The sequence below is a fragment of the Neolamprologus multifasciatus genome, chromosome 9 (assembly GCF_963576455.1).
Source record: "Neolamprologus multifasciatus chromosome 9, fNeoMul1.2, whole genome shotgun sequence".
NCBI classification, from domain to species: Eukaryota; Metazoa; Chordata; class Actinopteri; order Cichliformes; family Cichlidae; genus Neolamprologus; species Neolamprologus multifasciatus.
The window spans coordinates 7,061,951-7,084,751 of NC_140447.1; the positions used below are offsets into that span (position 1 = coordinate 7,061,951).

General features: G+C 41.8%; 1 protein-coding gene across 5 annotated transcripts in view; it reads right to left on the reverse strand.

Moving 5' to 3' along the window:
• Positions 1 to 1,297: 1,297 nt before the first annotated feature.
• svila (supervillin a) overlaps positions 1,298 to 22,801 on the reverse strand; it is a 62,239-nt gene continuing 40,735 nt past the window's right edge. For 3 of the 5 annotated variants that reach the window (XM_085172252.1, XM_085172248.1, XM_085172249.1), the window contains 25 exons: positions 22,658 to 22,711; positions 21,074 to 21,145; positions 20,610 to 20,666; positions 19,125 to 19,290; positions 18,535 to 18,618; positions 17,789 to 17,875; positions 17,054 to 17,231; positions 16,787 to 16,959; positions 15,852 to 16,007; positions 14,705 to 14,841; positions 13,062 to 13,209; positions 12,837 to 12,982; positions 12,505 to 12,680; positions 12,067 to 12,220; positions 11,674 to 11,953; positions 9,260 to 9,414; positions 9,022 to 9,127; positions 8,711 to 8,918; positions 8,500 to 8,633; positions 6,586 to 6,741; positions 4,235 to 4,378; positions 3,948 to 4,069; positions 3,669 to 3,824; positions 2,623 to 2,643; positions 1,298 to 1,702 (listed from right to left, as the gene is read on the reverse strand). In XM_085172252.1, the coding sequence (XP_085028378.1) occupies positions 1,616 to 1,702; positions 2,623 to 2,643; positions 3,669 to 3,824; positions 3,948 to 4,069; positions 4,235 to 4,378; positions 6,586 to 6,741; positions 8,500 to 8,633; positions 8,711 to 8,918; positions 9,022 to 9,127; positions 9,260 to 9,414; positions 11,674 to 11,953; positions 12,067 to 12,220; positions 12,505 to 12,680; positions 12,837 to 12,982; positions 13,062 to 13,209; positions 14,705 to 14,841; positions 15,852 to 16,007; positions 16,787 to 16,959; positions 17,054 to 17,231; positions 17,789 to 17,875; positions 18,535 to 18,618; positions 19,125 to 19,290; positions 20,610 to 20,666; positions 21,074 to 21,145; positions 22,658 to 22,711 (3,357 nt within the window). In that variant the 3' untranslated portion in view covers positions 1,298 to 1,615. The remainder of the gene's footprint in view (positions 1,703 to 2,622; positions 2,644 to 3,668; positions 3,825 to 3,947; positions 4,070 to 4,234; positions 4,379 to 6,585; positions 6,742 to 8,499; positions 8,634 to 8,710; positions 8,919 to 9,021; positions 9,128 to 9,259; positions 9,415 to 11,673; positions 11,954 to 12,066; positions 12,221 to 12,504; positions 12,681 to 12,836; positions 12,983 to 13,061; positions 13,210 to 14,704; positions 14,842 to 15,851; positions 16,008 to 16,786; positions 16,960 to 17,053; positions 17,232 to 17,788; positions 17,876 to 18,534; positions 18,619 to 19,124; positions 19,291 to 20,609; positions 20,667 to 21,073; positions 21,146 to 22,657; positions 22,712 to 22,801) is intronic. The other 2 variants (XM_085172250.1, XM_085172251.1) reach the window with 2 other exon arrangements.

The window sequence follows — 22,801 nt, forward strand, 5'->3', positions numbered from 1 at the left end:
ATTTTCTCTGTACTTAGTGCTTTCTAACTACATTCACACACACATTCATACTCCGATGGAAGCATCAGAGAGCAACTTGGGGTTAGTATCTTGCCCAAGGATACTTGACATGCAGACTGGAGGAGCCAAGGATCAAACCACCAACCTTCCCATCAGTAGGTGACCTGTGAATGGTTGTCTCTGTGTTAGCCCTGTGTCACATTGGAAACCTGTCCAGTGTGTTCCCCACCGTTCATCCTATGGCAGCTGGATCAGGCTTCACCCGACACACTATACGCAGTGCTGTGAAAAAGTAATTTCCAAAGATCATAATAATTTGATCTTTTTAAAAAAAAAATTATTCTTTTTTAACAAGCAATAAGTGGTAATCACTGTAATGAAATCAGTTCACTATAACAATCAAACGATGGAAATTAGTTGGAACTAAACTGACTTCTCAGCTAAAATGCTTTTATTTATTTTTTTTAAATCACAGTTTACTGAAAATGCATGAAGGTAGGTCCTCTTTGTTCAAACAGAGAGGCTGTGAGCTTCAGAGTAAGCATGGAGCCAAGCTGCACCCAGCAGGTGAGAAGCTCCACAGAGCAGATACTCCTCACATGACCGCTGGTCAGCGCTAGGCCCAGATACAGGCATGAATCGATGCCCGGCTTTAAATCCAAAAACCACCATCACCACACAAAAGTGTACAAGCTCTCCCTGTGATGTCAGTGAACCTCATGGAGTAGGTCAGATCTTACACAGACAAATGGATAAATCAGGACTTTAATGTTTACGTGAGACAAATTATTTTCACTATCAAAGAAGGACATGGCCACTGCGACATGAGCCGCGCGAGTTGAGGATCACTCCAAAAACACAAGAGTTTGACAGGAAACTGGAGTGTATGTAGTGTGTCTGTTTGGTCAGCTGAAAAAGATGAAAGAAAAATGTTCAGATATCAAACTTTCCAGGTTTATTTCTAGAATACATCTTTATATCACAAAACAGTCTCCAAAATGCAGACTAGGATCTGTATATAAACTGTACACAAAGCAAGGCACTATACACTGAAAGAATTAAAAATCAAACATTTCATCATCATTCTTTGTTTGCCTTTAATCAAGTCTGTATCTGTCCCACGGTAATGACACCGTCATTCATATCAAGAGCTTCATTTGATCAGTAAACAGCAAATGGTGATCTGTACAGAACATGAGACACAAACCTCTGCAACATTTATTATACACTTTATTTTGTTAGGTTTTCAATATCTGTTGAGATTTTTCTTTTTTTTAAAAAACATTCTACATGGATGTAATATAAATATAATTTATTTTTAATGCACAAACATACATAGCAGAGAGTATCATGTGGAGGGAGTTCAGCAGGCTGACAGACCTGCCGACACCAACATGGCTGCAAGGCTGACAGTGTAAGGTGCTCCTGCTCAAAGTACACAAGTACATACATTAACAGAGTGGGAATTTACATGACTGCCATTAAAACATGCATCCACTCACAATCATCTCCTACAACCAAAACACTGGAGCATCTTTTCCCCACACATCCAGGCAGCCCCACCCTTGGAGTCTGAGTTTTCTGATGACATCAGCAGCGCCCAGTTTTTCATCATTCAGAAAAGTCCTTTGGCTTTCTTCAAGTTCATCTGCTTCCAGCCGGGCAGCGCGCCGAACTCCTCTTTGCTCATCTCCAGGGCTCTCTGTGGGATCGGTCACACTCAGAATCAAACAGACACGACGCTCTGCTGCACACACTGATCGCAAACTCAAAGTACTCAGTCCTGTAGCCTGCACTGTGAGTGACAAACATCTGAACACATTCATGCATCAGTGAAGTTAAAGACACATTCGAGTTTCCAAAGTGCTCACAACTCCAGGATTCAATTCACACGCGTGTGAGTTGTAAGTAAAGTAAGTAAAATTTTATTTATATAGCACATTTCTAGATAAAAGATCACAAAGTGCTTTACAAGGTAAAAAACAAAATCAGTCAAAAGTTAACAAAATGCAGTTTTAAAAAGATGTGTTTTTAGCTGTTTTTTAAAAGTAATCACTGAGTCTGCAGATCTGAAGTTCTGAGGAAGAGAATTCCACAGTCTGGCGGCCACAGTAGCAAAAGCTCTATCACCCTTGGTTTTCAGTCTTGTATACTGAATAACAAGTAGGCCCTGATCACAAGACCTCAGGGACCTACTAGGGGCATAGGGCTGTAAAAGTTCAATGATGTACGCTGGTGCTTGTTCTTGAAGAGCCTTAAATGTCAGAACCAGAATCTTAAAATGGACTCAACGGGGAGCCAGTACAGCTGTATAAGCGATGGTGTTACATGAGAGTATTTCGATGTTTTTGTCAGAAGCCTTGCTGCAGCATTTTGGACAATCTGCAGACGCTCCAGGGAGTTTTTGTTTAGACATGTAAACAGTGAATTACAGTAGTCCAATCGTGATGAAATGAATGCATGAATAACAATCTCCAGTTCAGTATGAGATACTATGGGGCTCAATTTGTGAGTGAACAGCCTGTAACCAAACATGCTATAGTAGCAACACGGTGTTAGAAAGGAGAGAAAATGGGTGACAATGCTGAACAAGGAGTGAACATCCCAAATCAGACAACTCACCTTCCCATAAGCCCCCACACCCTGGAGGGTGGAATCAGTGAAATAGGTAAGTTCATGAAGGGACAAAAGGAGCGAGACATGACACCATTAAAAACAATGGAAGAAGTTGGAGAGTGAGAAGGAATGAAAGGAGGAATAAACAAGAGAAAAATCCTTAAAAAAGTAACGTTTGACTCATACACTGTCCAGCTGTTTGAAAAAAGTCAAACTACACGCTGGCTGCAAAGATGCATGACCTCAGCTGAGAGTCACAGATAAGGAAAAGACAAACAGAGAGGATAAGATGGAGAATCAAAAGGTGCAACAGCAGTACTCATGCTCTGGGGAAGGTTGCTAACATTCTGGGTCATTAAACCAAACCAATGACTTGAAAGACAATTTCCCTGAAGTGCTGACTGAGCTGGAAAATTAGGGGGCGATCCTGTCTTGGTTCACCACAACAAGCAACTACCTGAGCAACTACTTAATGTACTGTATGCAGCACTTCAGTAGAGGTTGTACTACTTTTGTTTCTTATGTATGAATGAACTTAAAACAACTTAAAAACAAACAAACTGAGGTTCCTTCCTGGTGCTTCCTCACCTCCTATGACAGATTTTCTGGAAAATTCAAAGGCGGCTCCTCCCCTAAGTGCCTGTCTTGTGCTCTCTTGCAGTGTTTTACAGTAGTGAATACTAACATTAGCCAGACTTATGTTTGCGGTTAGCTCGTAATGCCCAAGTTACCAGGTAAATTAATGCTGACCATCATTAGCTGGAGGGAAGCTAGAGCTAATAAAGCCCTTCTGGCCAAATTTAAAAGTGGAGGGCTGACATCAGCAAGTAATTTGATTCATGGTGGTGACCTAAATCGACCCAAGGCTGTTGTTCTTCTGACTGAAATACTCTAATTCACAAGCCAACACAGACCAACTTTACAAAAAAAGATTGTTGTCAGCTTAGTTGGAAAATGTTTTCTTAGAGACTTTTTGACAAGTCATTTATCAGTTCTAAAACAAAGCAACCTTTAAAATAAAATCACAGGCTCTTCACACTGGACATTCTTACCTGGAAGTCCTCATCAGACAAGTAGACCTCCAGGCGGAGGGGATCCACTCCCTCAGGCAGCGGCCGAGCTAGGAGATCGGCCAGCGGATATGTGGTCTTACAGAGCCGGGCCAACACATCCTCCACCAGAATAATATGATGATAAATTTCTGCCTCCTAGAAACCAAAACAATACAACATAATTTTTTTGAGCTGATATCCAGACGGACATGTATGCGAGTCTTTGACTTGTGCACTATTTGCTTCATATGTTGATATTAGTACGTTTGGTCCACGCACCCTCTCAGTGATCTCAGCGATGTCCTCTCTGTGCTCCCAGCTGGGGAACATGTTTGTGAAGGTGAGTGGCTCCAGACCAGCGTGGATCAAATATGCTTTGGGAGGCTTCTTCTCATTCTTTTCTGAGGAGAAAAAGCAAGAAATGCATTTTAAAACAAGCAAACATCCTTCATTAACAACCAAGATTTCATTTATTTATCTGGGTTCCAAGATCCTGGGGCTGGTTTAGCAAAAGTGTCCACAACTACTGGATGGGTTGTATATTTATTAGGAAGAAAGTGGAATACCTCTGCAGTACTGCAGAACCGTCTCCATGGCACACTTCCTGTCCGAGTCCCAGCGGATTCGGGCCGAGCCAGTGCTTTCACTGTCCTGAGGCCACCAGCCCTGCCACAGGTACACCTCATGGTGGTTGTCCACCAGGAACAGGGCTGATAAATAGGTGGGGAAAAAAAGACAATCACATCTGGTATGCATCATTGTCAGATTTTCAAGTGTTCAGTTAAGTGGTCATTTTTGTTCAGTGCAGCGCTGGACATGACTGATGGATTTGTCCTAACAGTTGAAAACCTAGACAGAAGTCCTTCCTGCTGGTTCTGGTGAAAACTCTCAGCACACACTAAAGTTGTCATTCCTAGCATTCATTTCAATGTCTCTTATGGGATGTGCCTCAATCTGTATCCCTTCACAAGCATTTATGTCCTCATGTAACTCTTGATTGGCTGGTGATTGCAATGACCATGTTGGACAGAACCATCCACCAACTAACCTTTAATAGCGTGCACCACTACGCTGTTATTATTCAAACAACTCTTCTTGTTTTGGATCATCTCCCAACCAAGGGCTAAACAGGCTAGTTAGCTTAACTCTCTACAGACAGCTGCATGGTAAGGTAGTTTAAAATGCCAGGTATCACATACAGTCCTCCTTGTTATCACTCCAGCTAGCAGTGACTGAACCCTCTTTCCTCTGGGCTCAACTGTGTGTTGGAACAAAGTAGTGAGTAAAGACACCAGGGCTGCTTGTTTTGCTTAAAAAGTCTCCAGTGATGGGACGCTTCTGCTCCAAGTGTAGCCTCAAGCAATGCTGAGGTCTGTGCCCTTACTGCTACTACTGAGATAAGCTTTTCTGGCAAAAACAAACAGCAATAATACAGAGAGAACCCCAACAAGAAGGCAACCTCCTTTGAGCAAGCACTTCGCAACAGTAGGAAGGAAAAACTCCCTTTTAACAGGAAGAAACTTTTGTCAGAATCAGGCTCACAGGGGAAAAGCCATCTGCTGTAACCAACTGGGGGTGAGGGGAGGACGACAGGAAAAAAGATACAAAAGACAAAAGAAGTGCTTACTAGAGGTGGGAATCACCATACATCCCACGATACGATATTATCACAATACTTAACGCACGATACAATATTATTGCAATTTTTAAAAATATTTTGCGATATTCAGATTCTGTACATAAAGGTAAACTTTATCAATATTCATTTTATCTAATATCAAAGTCTCACACTCAGTCTTTCTCTCATTTCAGTTTTATTGTTGACAAACTGAACGGTTTGTATTACAGTCTAGTCCAACTTAACTGAATGCAACCATCTGGTACAATTATAGCTATTCTGAACTATGCGATTTATGAAAACTATGCAGCCCCTTCAGCAACTGAAAAGTTGAAAGTAAATTAAAACAAAATATAATTTTACATTAACCTCTTAAGCCCCAACGCCCCCTGATACGGGGGCAAAAAGCAGGAGATCAGGTATGCTTGGGGCTTAAGAGGTTAAATAAAATTTTTTTAAACTTAATTAAAATAAAACATGTCTTAAATTAAAATAAGTAAACTGTCATGTTTATTACTGCCAAAAAAAAGTTAAACACATTTGGACAGTGAAGGAATGTCAGGATTCTTGCTCAGAAAAAGGATCAACATGCTCTGAAGTCAGAGCACAAAAACCTTTTTTGTAACAAAATATCAATTTCTGCTGTCCCTGTATCGATACATTATTAGCAAACAAAATATCACGATACTACACAGTATCGATTTTTTCCCCCACCCCTAGTGCTTACCCTGAATAATGACTGCATAGTAGTGCAAGCTACTTAATGGCAGTTGGTTATTGTGGTCACCAACCAATCAGCAGCCAATTATAAGATAAATGGTTTATGTGAACCATGCAAGGAGTCGCACCCCATAGTGAGGGAATCTCATGCATCTCATTCTGAGAACTGGAGTTATGGAAGTAACTTTAAGTTATAGGGAAGTGATTCTGGCAGACATTACAAACATTTAATTTCTCCTTAATCACAGCCCTTTGAGGTTCTACTTCTTTTTCAATTATTAAAAATATTTGGTCTTCTCTGCTGAGTTTAGCTGAAATTCTAAAGGTGTTTTCATATTAAAAATACTTTATCAACCATGTCCAAAGTGCGACCCTTACTTGTAGCACTCTGGATGCAGCTGATGACATCAGCAAACTTAAAATCCTGAGCGCAAGTTGATTGTCACATCCCTCAATAGACAAATACATTTAGAAAGATGTTGTTCAGCCTGAAAACCTGTTTCAAGAAAACTCCGGACTTGTGTTAAGAGATTAAAGCTGCTTCAAAATGAGTGCAGACACTGTGTGTGTCTACTGTACCTGGTTGGGAAGCTGCATACAGGTCCTCCTGTAGGAAGGGCATGGAGTTGACCTGCTTGGGATCTCTGGCGGGATAGAGAAATTCCACAGCTGCAAACTCTCCTGAACTGCTGCTCAGCTGGTACAGATGAGGTGTGAAATTAAATCTGCCTGGATCTGAGGGTCAGAGGGAGAAACGGACAACGAAATGACAAATTTACAGCTGAAAAAAGTTATAAAAGAATTAATACGTACAGTTACTTAAGTGGTGTGTTTGTTGTATACTGTACTAATACACAAATACACAGAGCTTAAATATGTTTTTTCTACCACATTCTAAAATCTGAATTATATAAACAGCTGTGAAATCACAGTAATTTGTGTGGGTTTTTTTTTTTTACAAATATATTGGTCAAAAAATAAATGGATAAAAGGAATTTGAAATCACATCAGATTTGATCATATCCCGATACAACCTAGGTTACGTATTAGGAACAAAAGGATCCACATCCTCTGATGGAAACGAAAATTACAATATCAAACTACACACAGCTGAAATCAAAGACAGCCTGAAAATGAGAGTGAAAAAATGATGCAGCAAGCCTGTCCATTTAGCTGAGATTTCATTGGAGCAACTCAAAAATGGCACTCAGTAGTTTGTATGACTCCTACATGCTAGTATGCATGCCTGACAACGTTGGAGCATGTGGCCAATAAGACAATGGATGGTGTCCTGGGGGATCTCCTCCCAGATCTGCCCCAGGCTCTCATTGAGCTCCTGGACAGCCTGAGTTCAACCTGGTGGCGTCAGATAGACCACAACATAACGTCCCACAGATGTTCTATTGGATTTAGGTCAGGCGAGCGTGGGGGCCAGTCAATGGTGTCAATTCCTTTATCCTCCAGGAACTGCCTGCATACTCTCACCACATGATGCCCAGGACTACCTGCACCAGCGCAAGAATCTCATCCTGATACTTAATAGCAGTCAGAGTACCGTTGCCATTTTGTTACCGTTTTATGGTATCATGTGACAAGAAGATGATTTCATGGCCACAATGAATGTCATATTTAACAATATTACAGTATTCTCCATCAGAACAGGACAATAAAGAAACAATATTATGTGAGGCTGCAGTGTTTGGACTTGCAGGCACAGATGAAAAAATAAGTCCATGGATCTGCATTAAGTGTTTAGCTTGTGATATTTTCTTAACATCAAAAAAAGATGACTTCCAGTTTTTATTATTACAAAATGACATGCATTTTTGGAGGTTTGATGTAAAATAATTCTGCTCTCTTGCACAAATTAAATTCTTCCCAAAGCTTCCCAGATCTGGATCCGTATCATCTGTGCACATTATTATGTCGTTTATACTTTAAGTATTAAAACTGCTACAGATCAAGATTTGCACTTGACTGCTGAAATGACTCTTTTCTTTTGGTCCTAAGTAATAAAAGTCATCAGTTAATTAAAAACACTAAAAATATCTCTCAGGGGAATAACCTCTGAACAGATATGATATTTACTAGTTCAGTGAAGATGAATATTGATGTGCTTAGTAATTCCAGGAGCAGGATATTTCTGACAAAACACAAAATCAGCATTTTTGCCTTTAATAATTTATGTACTGATGTGTTAGAGGTCCCTTAGAGGTAATCAGGAACAAATTTTGGGCTTAAAAGACTGAAAATCGAATCTCTGTTGTCATGAGTTGAAAACGCATTATATATAATAATGCTATTCTGCATTATTTTATGCTAAAGTGTGATTTAAAATCCTGCTTTGAACATTGACCACCACAGCTTGAGCTTAGAATATCATATTTACTAGTGATACTATTCAGAAATGCCTGAAATTACTGAAGTACTTTCTCTACAATTGTGAATGCAGGACTTTTACTTGAAAAGGAGAATTTTGACAAGTGTTCCCACCTTGCAGCATGCAGTCGTAGGCTTTCCTGTCCCGCCTCCCGAGGGCTTCCCAGAAGCCCATGGGCTCTGCTCCCTCATCACATTCCTGGATGGTGACCTTGCTGCTGCTGTGAAGGCCGGCTTCCAGAGGACAACTGCAAAAAAACAGTGTGTCAGACTACGGGGTCACAACTGAACTCCTGACAAGTGGAAAACAGAGGTTTGCACTCACTGTTCTTTGATCTTATTGGCAGCAGTGCGCGCCACCTCCCGCGTGTGCACTTGAGACTTGCAGCCATGCCACAGGTAGATGAGGGCCTGGCTGATGCTCAGCAGCACCATGGAGACTCTTGAGCGCAGGCTGCTGCAGTGACAGGCGACCTCCAGCAGATGGCCCTCTACCTCCACCTCCCCACGCACACAGTACAGACGCCAATCATCTGAGACAAAGAGGGCAGATGAACGGAAGTGAACGAGATGGCCAAGTTATTTGGAGGTGTTTAAAACGAAGAAGTTAAAAGCTGTCCACTGCAGTAGGCTTACTCTGTGAATTTTCCTCCTCCTCTTCCCTCTTTCCTGAGTGGATGACCATCCCTCCCTTGAAGCACTGCAGGAAACATGGAGGCTCCTTTCCCTGCTGGACTTGAACCTAAAGAGAAAAAAAAAAAAAAAAAGATGTCAAAGCAATCATAATCCCACAAAATGAAACTGTAGACTAAGAAAGGCAGGAAACAAATTTATATTCCATGCAAACTTGGTTTTTCAGACACTCTTGTTGTACCTGTGCTCCACGCTCTTCATCCAGCTCCACCGTCATGAGTGCTGATGTTCCTTTCTCGCTGACGGTGGAGTTGCGGCCCTGCCAGAAGAAGTAGCAGCACTTTTCCTTCCCCGCTCCTGTCGTCTTCAGCTGCTCCGGGTTCTGTCTCTTCCCAACTGTAAGGGAGACATTCATCTGAGGTCTGTGTCTGCACACGGCCACAAAACCACGATTCATGAACATACATGCTGCTCCTCAGTGTCCTAGTAGATGCACCTGTGATATAAATGTGAAAATCCTAGGTCCTCTGACTTTGAGGTTAAAGTCATCAGGATTCAAACTCGCCTGAGAATTTTAGTAGATCCATCTACGGTATGAATTAAAAAAAATCCTGTTCAAGTTATGAAGATCCGAAATGATTGTCATCTCTTCTGAGCTGATGAGAGGTTTTTGTATCTGCAGGCATGAAGCTGGTGTGTGACTCAATGAACAAATGAGCTCTCTAATAAATCGATAAAATGTCTGATCTGCTTCGAACTTGGCAAGTTTTCTGCAGAGTCCAATTTTAGGTCATTTGGGTAATGTGTGGTCTCAATCTTTTCAATGTTGCTAGGCAATAACCACAAAGAATATAGCAGATTATGTAACAGAATAACAAGTCAAATTTAAATGTGTTTCTGTATCGATTTTTTAGTCAGTGCCCTTTTCCAAAACTCTTTGACAGAGACCTGGTGCTCGTGAATCGACATCTGGGGGGAATTCCACAACAGCAATGATACTGCTGGAAGTACAACTTCCAGGAGAACAAAGCTTCTTAAAACCCTGTTCTGAGGCAAAGGCTGCCAAGCAGCCTTTAATCAGATGTGACTGGTGATTTTATACATCTGGTTTTTATGTCTTGGTGGACATTTAAATTAGAGTTCATTTAGATGCTGCTTCAACATAACCGCTCAAATATGCTTCTGAGGTATTTCAAGAAGGCTGCGCAGCAGTGAGACTGATTTATAGACATTTGATCAAAGCCAAAGATATCACAGACCGACTGTCACATAATTCTTCTGATCTTGGAATAGAGTATAGACCATAGTTAGACCCACCTACAAAGCACAGACTGATTGTATGAGAGATTAAGACCATCACCTTTGCTACTGCTTATATTCTGAAAAAGGTCCCCATAAACAAACTAAATCTCATACCATTCTCACATGCTAACGGCGTGTTAGTGTGGAATTTTGGATGTAGCTTACAGCAGCGGTCCCCAACCTTTTTTGCGCCACGGACCGGTTTATGCCCGACAATATTTTCATGGACCGGCCTTTAAGGTGTCGCGGATAAATACAACAAAATAAAAGTAGTACCGGTACCGAAAAAAAGAACATTTATTCATAACACACGTGAAAAGACCAAGGAAAACCGAGTAAACGATAAAAACGATAACAAAATAACGCTGAAAACCGATAAAAACCCTGAAAACTATACATTTCACACCTGAGCCTCAACTCTCGCGGCCGGGTACCAAACGTCTCACGGACCGGTACCGGTCCAAGGCCCGGGGGTTGGGGATCGCTGGCTTACAGGATAATATTAGTAATAATATACAAGTAGTATTACAGAATTGACAGAACAGAATTTGAGTATTGGGAGAACAGTAGTGTACCACCATGGCACCAGACACAGCACTACTCAATTAAAACACAGCAGACAGGTCCAGCATAACCACAGATTTTCTGTGGCTGTGTCTAAAACTGATCACAGCAGTGGTGAAACCAACTCTTTCTTTCCTCCTTGTACTCTTCCCCTCTTGTAATCTAACAAGCATTTAGTTTGTTTAATCTGTAACATAAAACTGGAGTTTGTGGTATTCTGCTTCACAAGTCAAGAGCAGCGGCAGGAGCTGAGCCAGCTTCACCGAATCTGCAGACATTTGGCTGCGTGGTACATAACTGATTTCACCAACAGTCCTCCCCAAAGGTGTACTTTGGTGTTCTTGGAAGTACTCGGAGTGAGTCAGAGAGGATGTGCTATGTGGTTAAATTGGCCTAGATCTGCAGTAACAGACATAAAATCAAGGATCCTGTGGTTCTGTGGTTTAGGTAAACTGGAAATAAATGTATCAGTATTGTAGTCAATACTACAACTCAGTCAATAAGACAACTTTTAGCAGTGGAAAAAGCAAAACATTATGTGCAAACTCTGCATACAAATGAAGAAATTATAACAAACATGACTGATATACTGTCTCCATCACTCCATCTGCTGGCCGGTTTGAATGATTGACTCTTCTAAACACGTCCCTGCACACGTGGTAGATTGGACACAATCTACACAAACAAGTCTGCTTTGACTAAAGTGGTCCTTTAGGAAGTTGCAGTTCATCAACTACTGCAAAATTACAAGGTTTACATGAAAGTGTAATCTATGTGCTCAGTACGCACCAGCAGTGCTGACCATGTATTTCCACTTCACTACATAGGTGTCACCCTCGTGGAACTGGCCAATGCTCTGGCGCGGCAGGCGGCTGTAGTCGAACTCCAGGATGTGCCAGACCTCCACTGCCAGAGTGCTGATCTCGTAGCTGCGCCACTCCTCTGCCTCCACCAGGCCGTAGCCCCGGCCCACATTGAAGCCATCCAGAATGGTGCAGACGGGTGTCTGATGGAGGGTCAGCATCAGTGAGGCATTGCACGCACTGGGCTGATCACGGGTGGGCTGCTCCTGGTGAGGATTGAAGTAGAAGAAAGAAATAAGTGTGCTGAATCTGCTGAAGCATGTTACTCCCACAAAAACAAAAAATGAGGACGTAGGTAGAATAAAGTGTTTGCTGATACCTTTTGATCAGTACTGTGATCGCTGGTGTTTTTTGTAGGACTGGGAGTTTTCCTGGAGTCGCTCCAGTCCAGGAACTTTTCTTTGAACAGGGTGGTCTCATTGTGTTGAGTCAGTCTGCCAAACACTGCCCAGTCAGGGCGACCCTGGCCTTTTCTACATGTGAAGCGGACACAGTGTATAGATGATGCATTATCATTAAAACCAATGAAGATGCCTGAAACACACTCCTGCAATGTCAGTTAATTTCTGAGGCGTTACTTAGACCAGAAAGTAAGAGAAAACATGACCATCTCTCTCAGGTTATCTGATCTCAGTGTATTCTTTAAAGCTCTCTGCACAAAGGGCAAAAACACCATGTGTATGCAGACTTCCTGTGGTTGACATTCTCAATATCTGTACATAACCATGCATCTAAGCTGTAGTATGTGCTTCCATACTTGGGTATGAGTGGGTTACACTCTCCTGGGTCCAGTGGGTTGATGTCACAGTTTGTATAGTCAAAGGTGCCATTCCACAAGTGCTTCGCCAGCTGGAAAGCCACCTTCCTCTGCGCCAAAGTCACTTCCTTCCCGTGCCAAATGTACATCTCACTGCCAAAGTCAAAAACCAGAACCTGCAGAAAACAGAGAACGTGGTGTTTTCTCCAGAGCATTTATATCACCACTAGAGGGAGCCAAAAGTCATTTTAAATCTTACATGCTTGCATATGATTTTAAAACTTTATTTTAGATTTGAGATGGATTTACAGTTTTAACTTAATTTGTCTCACCTCCTTAGGATTGAGCAGACAACAGCGAGGCATCTTGGCCCAAAAATCATCATCCGGGACCAGTTTGTCATCCATCAGGCGATAAATGCAGTTGGTCTCCACAATGGCACCCTCGTACAGCTCATCTTCATCGGGCGTTCCTGCAGCTGCAAGAGCAAACATGGAGGCATTGGATTTCATTTTATTGAAACAGTTTCTTGGAGTTTTTCACATTTGAATCCTTACACTGATAACTCGACTGCCCCCCCAGGATCTTCCAGAACTCCTTGACAGCATGGTTTATTGTGTTAATGCCCTCTTCAATGACTTGGACATAGTTGGCTCGACAACCCAAATCTCTTTTGCTCTGGATGAAATTGGCCAACTCTGAAGCCTGAAAGACACACACACACACACACACACACAGTGTCAGTTCTAGTCAAAATTTATCTCATTACACTTAAAATAAGACAAAATCAGCTACAAAGCAACATTCCAGTAAGATACAGGAACTTGTTCACTCGGTGAATCTTGAAACGAGAGAAAAACTAGAGAATTTTCACTTGTTCCATTGGCAGATTTTTTTCCACTTATTTCAATGTAAAATATCTTGTATTAACCATTTAAAGCCGGTCAGAGCAGGCACGCTCTGTTTTGCGTAACTATTTTTAACTCCCGGTAGCACTGCAACCACTTAAGCTAGCGCAATAATTTTTTTTGCATATGAAACCGGAGGAGTTGAACTTGCATCTTATGCCATCAGCTTGTCCTAAGTCAGTTTCCTTCCACATATAGCTTTGCAAAAACTGGATAAAAAGCACTTGCAGCAACAAAAACATAATATTCCAGAAACACGCTTTGCCGATCCGATCAGCTGTTCAAAACACTTCCTACTCCATCAGCCGAACTATCGCATGTCCTCCATGTCCTGCCCAAAACCGGAAGTGGTGTCATTTTGCGGAAATGTAGTTTTTTACCATCTGGGCCTTATGAGCCTATACTGGTGTTTTTAAAAGTTATGTTTGAGTTTCTGACTTTCTGTGTCGTTTCTGGGATGCTTAGGACTCATATTGCACTGCTGGAAATAGTTTATTTTGATGCATATGCTGCTTTTTTTGCAAATTTGCATTATAATATTTATTTTCGTTTTTCCTGCAGTTTATAAAAATTGGTGTATTTCAAAAATAAAACTATGAAGACACTTAAAATAAATTGCACAAAATTTCCTATTTTGTGCAACTTTTTTGTATTTACAGTTTTGAGGGATAAACCTCTTAAATTTCTCTAACTAGAAATATATGTTAAAAAAACGATTTTAAATTTTTTTGTAGTTTATTGCACTTTTTTGCAATGTATGTAATTACTATGCACTTAATGCAGACATATTATTAAAATTTGGGCTATAATGGTTGTATTGATGTATAGCAACTTGAAATGCTCACAAAAATGGCTCCACAGCATGTAAAAATATAATTTAAGCTCTGGCAGACTTGGTTCTATGGTAGGTCTTAAAGGGTTAACACACAAAATAACTGTTAGAATATAAAGTACCAAAGTTTATGAAGTGACCTAGAACAACCCCATGAAAGCTGTGGACACTGGCTCACAACAGTCCTTTGTGTCAGATTTAGGTCACTAGTTTATTCAGCTAAAAGGTCATCAGAACACACCTTCCTGAGCTATGCCACTGTAGCTTCCTCCTAACACTGTTTCCATCCTGCACTTGAAGCCCGTCCCACATGCAGCAGTGAGACTCTTATACCACATGATTTCAGTTCTTAGAGGGCTGTAAATTCCCAAACAGTAAGTATACTGTACTCAAACCTAAGCATACCAACAATAAGCCGTTTTGTAATCACTGCTTTGCAGCGCTCTGAGTCGTAACCCACCTTGCTCTTCTCAATAACATTGGCAAACTCTCCGATCCAGATGAAGCAGTGTTGTGGCGTGATGAGCAGGAAACAGTCGCCGCTATTCAGGGAAGATGCTCGCGGCTCCACCAGTCGCGTCTGGATGTGCCGGCGGCCTGGTTTCACACAGACAGGTAGTCCGATTGTCATATTATTGTACTTGCAGTAACAAGGCAAGCATCTGCGAGTCTCACCACTTCACCAAGTATGTTATCTACATTAACTTCTAATTTTCCTTATGCAAATAAATAAAGGCAGCAAAACAAATATTTGTTAGAGTTTTATGATTTTAGGATGCTTTTGGCTTATAAGAAACTAGCAATGCTTAAGCATACCTATCTACCAACCATCAGGTTGGGACAGCTAACCTCCAAACAAAACAGTAACCCCAGTGTTGAGGATTTACTCTGAATTACAGAGAGCAGGCTTTAGAGGAGTGGATCAGCCTGGGGCAGTGTGAGGCACCCTGGTGAGAATGATTTGGAACCACAGCTGTCACCAACAGACATAAGGAGGAGATGCACAGACATGCTCTCATCTCCAGTTTTAGATATCCTCCGGTCCGCTGGAAAGGACACCCTTGAAGAAGCATCCTCCAGAGCTTTGTGTGAACTGGTTTTTGTTTTTCCGTTCCTTAAACGATTAATTGTAGCAGCTGCTACAGACTCACTGACTGCAATTTAAAAATACTGAGCACACACAGTTTATTAACTTGTTATTTGGTACTACAAATTATTGCCTTGAATTTTTTTTCCACTCTACACTAGCTGCACTGTTTTTATTGTATTTTAGTATTTTTCTTTGGCCAAATAACATTCAGCAGGCAGCACAGAGTTTAGCATCTTAGCAAGATGCTGCTAGATTTAAATGTGGGATTAATGGAAATAAACCTGCACGAGTGCTAAGCCTAAAATGTAAACCTGAATTAAAACATTGCAGAATCACAGCACATTAATCAAAGAATTTCTGAAAACTGCAAAAACCAAAGAGCTATTGTCCTCGCTTTTAACAAAAGTATGCAAATATGGTGCAGTGGACTGAATAAAAAGAAAAGTAGAAGTATTCCTGTTGTGAGGGTAGGTGTTTCTGTACATTTAGTGCAGTGTTTCCAGTATCTTTAACTGACCTTTGACCTGCAACAGCATTAGTTTCTTGTAAGGCACAGCGCTGTTGTTGGACATCTGCTCTGAGATGTTGACGCTGCGCAGGTTGACACTGCTGAAGTTCTCCTTGCTGGCCAGACCGGCGAGAGCCACTTCAGAGAAACCAGAGTTCTTATTCACTGCAGGAAAAAGAGCAGAGCACAGAGAACTGACATTAGACTGCAAGAAATACACACAACAATTTTAATTTATTACTCTTCATTCTTATACAGCAAAGACACATCCACCCAGTACACACAGTCATGACCACAAAGCTCTGTGTCTTACTACAGCAGGTACTAAAGGTTTAATGCTATGAGAGGAGGTGAAGGAGGAAGTTACAGATCAAAGAGTGTGGGTTCTTGTCTTCACAGTCAAAACAAGCTGCTGAGCACGTGTAGCTCGTAAACAAAGCTGACTTTTCCGAGGACTGCTCAGCACAATAACAGGAAAGGGACACGCATGCAGGTCTGCTCACATCCCAAAGCGGTGTGCGTGGGTTCATTCAAAGCAAGTGGAGACGCTTTTAGAGTGCATGACACAAGTGAGCCTTTCTATATGAGAGTGATGCTATATTGCCCTCTTTTTCCATATAAACAATGACTCAATTGGTCAATACATCTCTCTGTCAATAAGGGGCAAGATATTTGCATTTGCTGATAAGATGAATGCACACATCACAGGGAAGGAGAGAGAAGAGATCTTTGGCCTCTTTGTGCATCTGTCAATTTCACCAGTCTCCCACAACACGGCACAGTTTGACATGCAGGGTAAAGTAGGAATGGCAGTGTCCAATGCGCCTGGCAACAACCGCAGGAATGATAAATTACAACAACCTGTTGGTGTTTGGACAAATAGAGCATCGTCAAGGAGACTGTATATTATTTTAAACAGCTGCTCCTCATCCATCCTCACTCACTCTTCTCAGCCTTCATCCTTTTGCTCTCCAGCAGGCCGATGTTGAGCCTCTGCTCCGTGTACTCGTGTCTGATGTCCTCCCTGGCAGCCAGCATCTTTAGAGGGTTCCTGGATGACTGGACGTTACGTGCTGGGCGCACCGCCCGCTTGTGCTGTACCATCTCTGAGGTCAGCCTGCAGAGAGGTCAGCGGTAAAGGGTCACAGTTAACAGGAACAAGTCTCACCCTCAGTGATGAGTCAAAACTACATCAGGCATCGAGAGCTTACTTTGGCACCTGCGGACCGAAGATGGCATCAAAGTCGTCATCTATCTCCAGCTTGTTGGTGATGGAAGGAAGTTCCTCCACTTGGCGGTAGAACTTGGAAAAAGTTTCGTCTTCGAGGGTCATCACTTCCTTTACCTTCTTTTCGGTCACTGTGATGGTTGCTTCTGGCAGTCCAGACACTGAGGACAGACAGAAAGAGGCGACTCTTTAAAAACCACAAAAATACAGATTCTTTTTGACAGAAAATGGAAACTATTCACTTTCTTTGTGACTTTTAACTGGTGTTTTAACAAGCCCCACTAATAAAAACCAACCATTCTGTGTGAGGGCTTTATCTAACATATAATTACACAAATTTTATTTATCTTAGGTGTCTAACATGATGCTATGGACACAGTCTGCAGTACATGGTTTAGCTGTGGCCTACTGTCTTCTATTACAGGTAGCATGCTGACCTGCACGGGATGAATATGGATCAGATTGTCACACAAGCCCACTCAGAAACGTCTGAGTGAAAACATCTAAGTTTACCTGGTTCTTCAATATTTAAAAAGAACAGTTTTGCAGCAGCTCCTGAAAGGAAAACCAACTGCTCCATGTCAAATGTTGCTTTTGTAGAAAATAGTTTGATATCACTTATATTGTCTAAAGAAGAAAAGATCGTTTCTGCAGCTATCAGCTTCCATACCTACATGTAAGCATGCACCATTGATACTCATGTCTGTGAAGGACTCACTTTTATTGTTGAGCTTGCCCAGGAATGACTCCAATTTATCCAGCTTCATGTCTGACTCCAGGTTCAGATCTGGCATGGCCTTGATTTCTGCACACACACACACACACACACACACACACACACACACACGCACACACGACAGAGCCAACAAAGTGTTTGATTTTAGGTGAAAAGGAAAGCGACATGAGGTTCTGCTCGTACATGTCACGACTAATGTTGCTTCTGTTGACTGAATAATGAGTATAATGGAAAGTTACAGTCACAATGCCGTGAATCTAAACATGGTCACAAGCACTTCCAAGAACTCCGAATGTGAACTCTTCAGCACCTCAGACTCATGCACATTAATCCAGGTGACTGCCTTCCCCTGGGCTACGTTCTATTAGGCTTTACAAGCCAATAGAAGTCTCACAGCAACACGAGTCACATTAGTGTTGGTGATATTGGTGGTTTGGATGAGCGGCGTGATAAATGGCAAAAAAGACAAAGAGTAAACCTTCAGTATCAGACATCTGTTCCATGTCTTTGGAAAGAAAAGCAAAAACAGAATAACACAAACGTTTTAGCACCTACGCAACATGAGCTCAGAGGCTAACGAGGTAACGAAGTCGTGTCATTAATTTAAATCAGATTTAAGCAATGGCTGAACCCTTAAAGTCCTGAAAAACCCTCCTGAAACCATCTGTTAACATGAAAGCAGGGTGACATGCTCTAACAGGGAAACACAGAAATGAAGTGCAACTGACCATCCTGTGGTTTAGAGATGGCAACGTTGCCGTTCTTGGGTTTGGACGGCACAGGATTCTGAAGAGCAGCCGGGGGGGCCAGACCTGCAGGAACAGAGACGTACATATACATGTGATGACTCAGGTACAATCTGAAGGGGAAGGGCTGTTTGTGATTTTAGTAAAAACACAAATTCATTTGTTTTCATAGTTTCACAGGCAGATGCAGTACTATCAGTTTGTAGGTTCACACAGAAAGCAACAGGTGTGGGTGTGTTTGCATGTGTTGTATGTTACAGAGCTCTGGAATAATAAGCAGGAATAGTTAATGAAACTGTCCATCGTTTGCCACGTCAGGGTAAGTGCACAGCTAATGCGGAGAGCTCCAACCATTAAATCATTATCTGCTTCAGCGAAGGCCTTGGAGCAGCTACTCTGGCCTGATGGAGGGAAAACGAGAGTCATTCTCCTCAAGCTGCTAGCTGTGGAGCAAGCTTTTTTTAAGCATTCAGGACACAGAGCTGAGGCTGACGTTAAGTCTTTATTGCTCTGCAGCAGTGCATAGCGAGCACAGGTATGCCAGTGGAAAGTGAGTGTTTTTGCCCTCTGACCTTTCTTCACCATGCGTGCAGCCACAGTGAACTGGGTCGAGTCATTGGCAGCTCCGTGGCCTTTGGACTTCCAGGATTCCTCTCGGGCCACGATCAGCTGCTTCCTCTCCTCAATGGACATGTGAGCCTCGATCCTCTGAGACTCCAGCTCTGCCTCTGCTAACCTCTGAGAAAAGAGGGAGGACAAGTCAGTGTCAAGTGTAAGAGAACACTTCTCAGGTGCCTTACTGCATCATTTGTAATGCGCGATGCATTCCAGAGAGCATTTTGTGAATGGGTAACCCATCACATCCCTGCATTTATTTAAATGTCCTTCATAAAAGTGCTTGCTATACAAACTCAAAGCCCACAGGACAAATATGGCCCTTTACAAATTGTCATGTGGCCACAAAATCTTTTAAGACTGTTTATAAATTTTACCCTGCTTAGCTGAAGCTGCACAACGATCATTAAGCACCACATTTGGAGTCTCACGCCAAATTAAACAGCGTTTCCTGTACTTTCATGGAAGTAAACAGAGTGTTGATAACAAGGTCAGAAAGTCTCCAGAGACGTGGGAGACCGAATGCTTCTCGGCATCGACCCACGGATCCATTTGCTGAGATATAAACTCAGTTTTATCAAATAACGGCCTCTAATTCTATTCTGCACGCCAGCAGAGGTTTGGAGTCGTAGAGGCGCTGCAGAAAGCTGCTGAACTGTAACGCAAAATACGTGTTGGATCCAAATGGCAATGAAGAAGGACGAAAACTGCAAAGCTGCAGTTTATTCACAGCTTTCAGGCATTTATGCACAGAAACTTGATGCCAGAAGATTCGGCTGTACAGTGCAGCTAACTTGCTCTGTTAAAGCTGTAATGTAAAGACAATGATTTTATAAACACCTCCAGTCTCCTAGTAGCTGTAATATTCAGGTTTTTGATTAACGCTGTGGTCAGCAGGGCTGTGAGGTGAGGAAGCGAGGTTGTTGAGCTAAATGGCACGTCCATTAAAATGCCTGGATGTGGGTTTTATCTGGACAAAAATCAACAACATTTTGGGGAAATGCCAGATGTGATTCTCATTTTTGAGTGTGGCCTTTGAGTTTGACACCCCTGTCCAAACTGCACTCATCACTAAAATCTACCCATCAAAATGGACACAGTACTACATCTTTTGCAGTCTGTGTGTTTAAATGTTTCCCACATTCATAAACAACAAAGTGCCCAAATACACAAAGAATACACACAGAGAAAATGAGAAAATCTTTGCCTCACACAGCGCTAAAGTCATTCACCTCTATTTGAACAATATCAAGAAATGACACATGACTGTGTGGGTGTTTAAAGTAACTCGTGACAGTAAAATGGAAGAAGTCTACTGAATATAGCAGACTGCAACTCATGGTGCTGGAGCTTTGATTGCTGTGTTTGTGAGGAGGCTGCCAGCGGTGAGTGGGAGGGGGAGGAATTGCCCAGAAAGCTGTGTATAGCTTCGAAAGGGTCACCTTTCGTCTCCAGGGGTGTTTTTCATCCACCTGCACGGGTCTGCCAGATCTGATGGCCTTCACAACCAGAGGGATGGATGAGGAAGGTAAGAAAAGATGAGGATTATGGATGAAAAGACGGAAGAAAAGATCCAAGCTCTGCACAAACACGAGAAGCTGCAGGGCTGCCATGCTGGCCCTGTGCTGATAACGATGTGCGACTTATATCAATATCAGTGTGCTAGTGCCTGAATGGTTTTGCCTCCCATACAGTGGATTTTAAATCAAAAAAGTGCAGACTTCAGCTCTAATTCACCAATTACCAGTTCATTAATTAACACATTAATGATGCATATTAACCACAGTGATGTGGCTAAGGAGCAAAGTTGTAGAGTAGGGTTTGTAATGTGTGAGTTTAGTGAAGCAGGTGTGTGAGCAAGTACAACAAGCAATGCAAGACAGCAAGACCTGTTGACACGTCCTACCTGGCTGGCTGATTCGGTTGCATTGGAAGGAGGCTCAGGAGGAGTAGAGAAAGTAGCAGCAAACACTGGCTCCTATGGAAGCCACAGAAATAGGAAATGTACACATGTACACATGAAGGGGATGATCAGGAGTACAGCAGCTGCAGGGGTGTCGCTGTGATTTTAGAAACACTGGCATCATGCAAAACAATGTATCAGTTTTCTAGTTACATGTAGTGTGAGACTCTTTGCAAAAACAACTGTACAATGAACTCTGCGGCTCTGGAGATTTTTCAACGGGTTTCAGGAAATAACAAGTTGTGTCACAGACGAGGCATTGGGATGATCTCAGTTTGGGGTTAGAGGCTCCAAACTTACAACAGAAAGTCTTCATTCCAGAGTGTGGTGACCAACAAGGGAGGGGCTGATGAGGAGCTTGACTTGCATTAGTAAGTAAAGGTCAGGGTATTCTCGCCTGTGTCATATTCAGGGGAGTGTAACAATAAAAACAAAAAAGATAATCTAATTTAAAGTGCAGTTCAGTTACTTTGCAGAAACCTTGTTTTGCTGTAACATTACAACAAAATGCAACAGCAATTATTTAGACTCAAACCTGTCAGGTATGTTATCTACCACTACCATTCATTCAGTCTGGTTCAAGTGTTGCGGGTGAGCATTGTGTATAAGACAGTCTGATCTCATTTGGTTGAATGGTTCTCATTAATTACCAAAACGCTGTTGCCTCAGTGTTTCCCCAAGACGTACAGCTGCCTGCTCTACTCTGTATGCGCATGTGCACAATCATGCTCGCTTAGCTGGTTAACTTCACAGTGAGGGTTTAAAAAAGATTCACAATATGGTTCTCATGGACATTTTGTTTACTTTTTCCACTGATGTACCATAAGCTGAATTCAAAGAATTATGTCATGTTTGTGTTTTTACCATTTAAAAATTTCCCCGTTAGTGGTTATTGATGGTTTTCCTTACTTTAGATCATTTATATTCTTTGTTACTTGTATCCACCAATGAAACAAACACATTGTGCAAACAATACACATTAATGATGAATTAATAAAAAAACTATTAATTAATTAAATAAAAAAACCACTGGAACAGAGATGAAACTGGAAGCAGATTGAAGCACGCCAAACTGACTCTTGAGATTTTAGACCAACTTTCAGACAAATCTTACGCCACAAGAAAGATTTGTCATAAATGTGAGTCGATTAGAGAAGCAGAGGTTGCGTGCCAAAGTCAATATGATAAATGGGAAATTTTAAACTCAATTAAATTAGATTCATAGTGTAAGACAGAACAGGAAATTCTAACAATTATAAATCTGAAACCTGATGAGCAGTGGTGGGATGAGGAACACAGCATAATTACAACAATCAGAATGATTATTAATACCATTTGTCTTTAAGACACACCCACACGGAGTTCCACCACCAGTACCACCACAAACAGACACACACAAACGTAGCTCTGTGTGTTCCACCAAGGCTAAGAGTTTTCAACAGGAAACAAAGTTAAAGATGGAAAAATGAAAACTAAATGCATTTGACACAAACGTGCACACACGTTTGGTTTCTGCACGGGCCTTACCCAAAGCTGGTCGGACACAGCAAACTCGTCAATCATCATCATCGCTTCATCATCCTACAGACGAGCAGCCAAAGAAAAAGGGACAGTTCCCAGCATTCATTTCACACACAGGCCAAAGCACATTACTCCCGCTCCCTGTGAGTC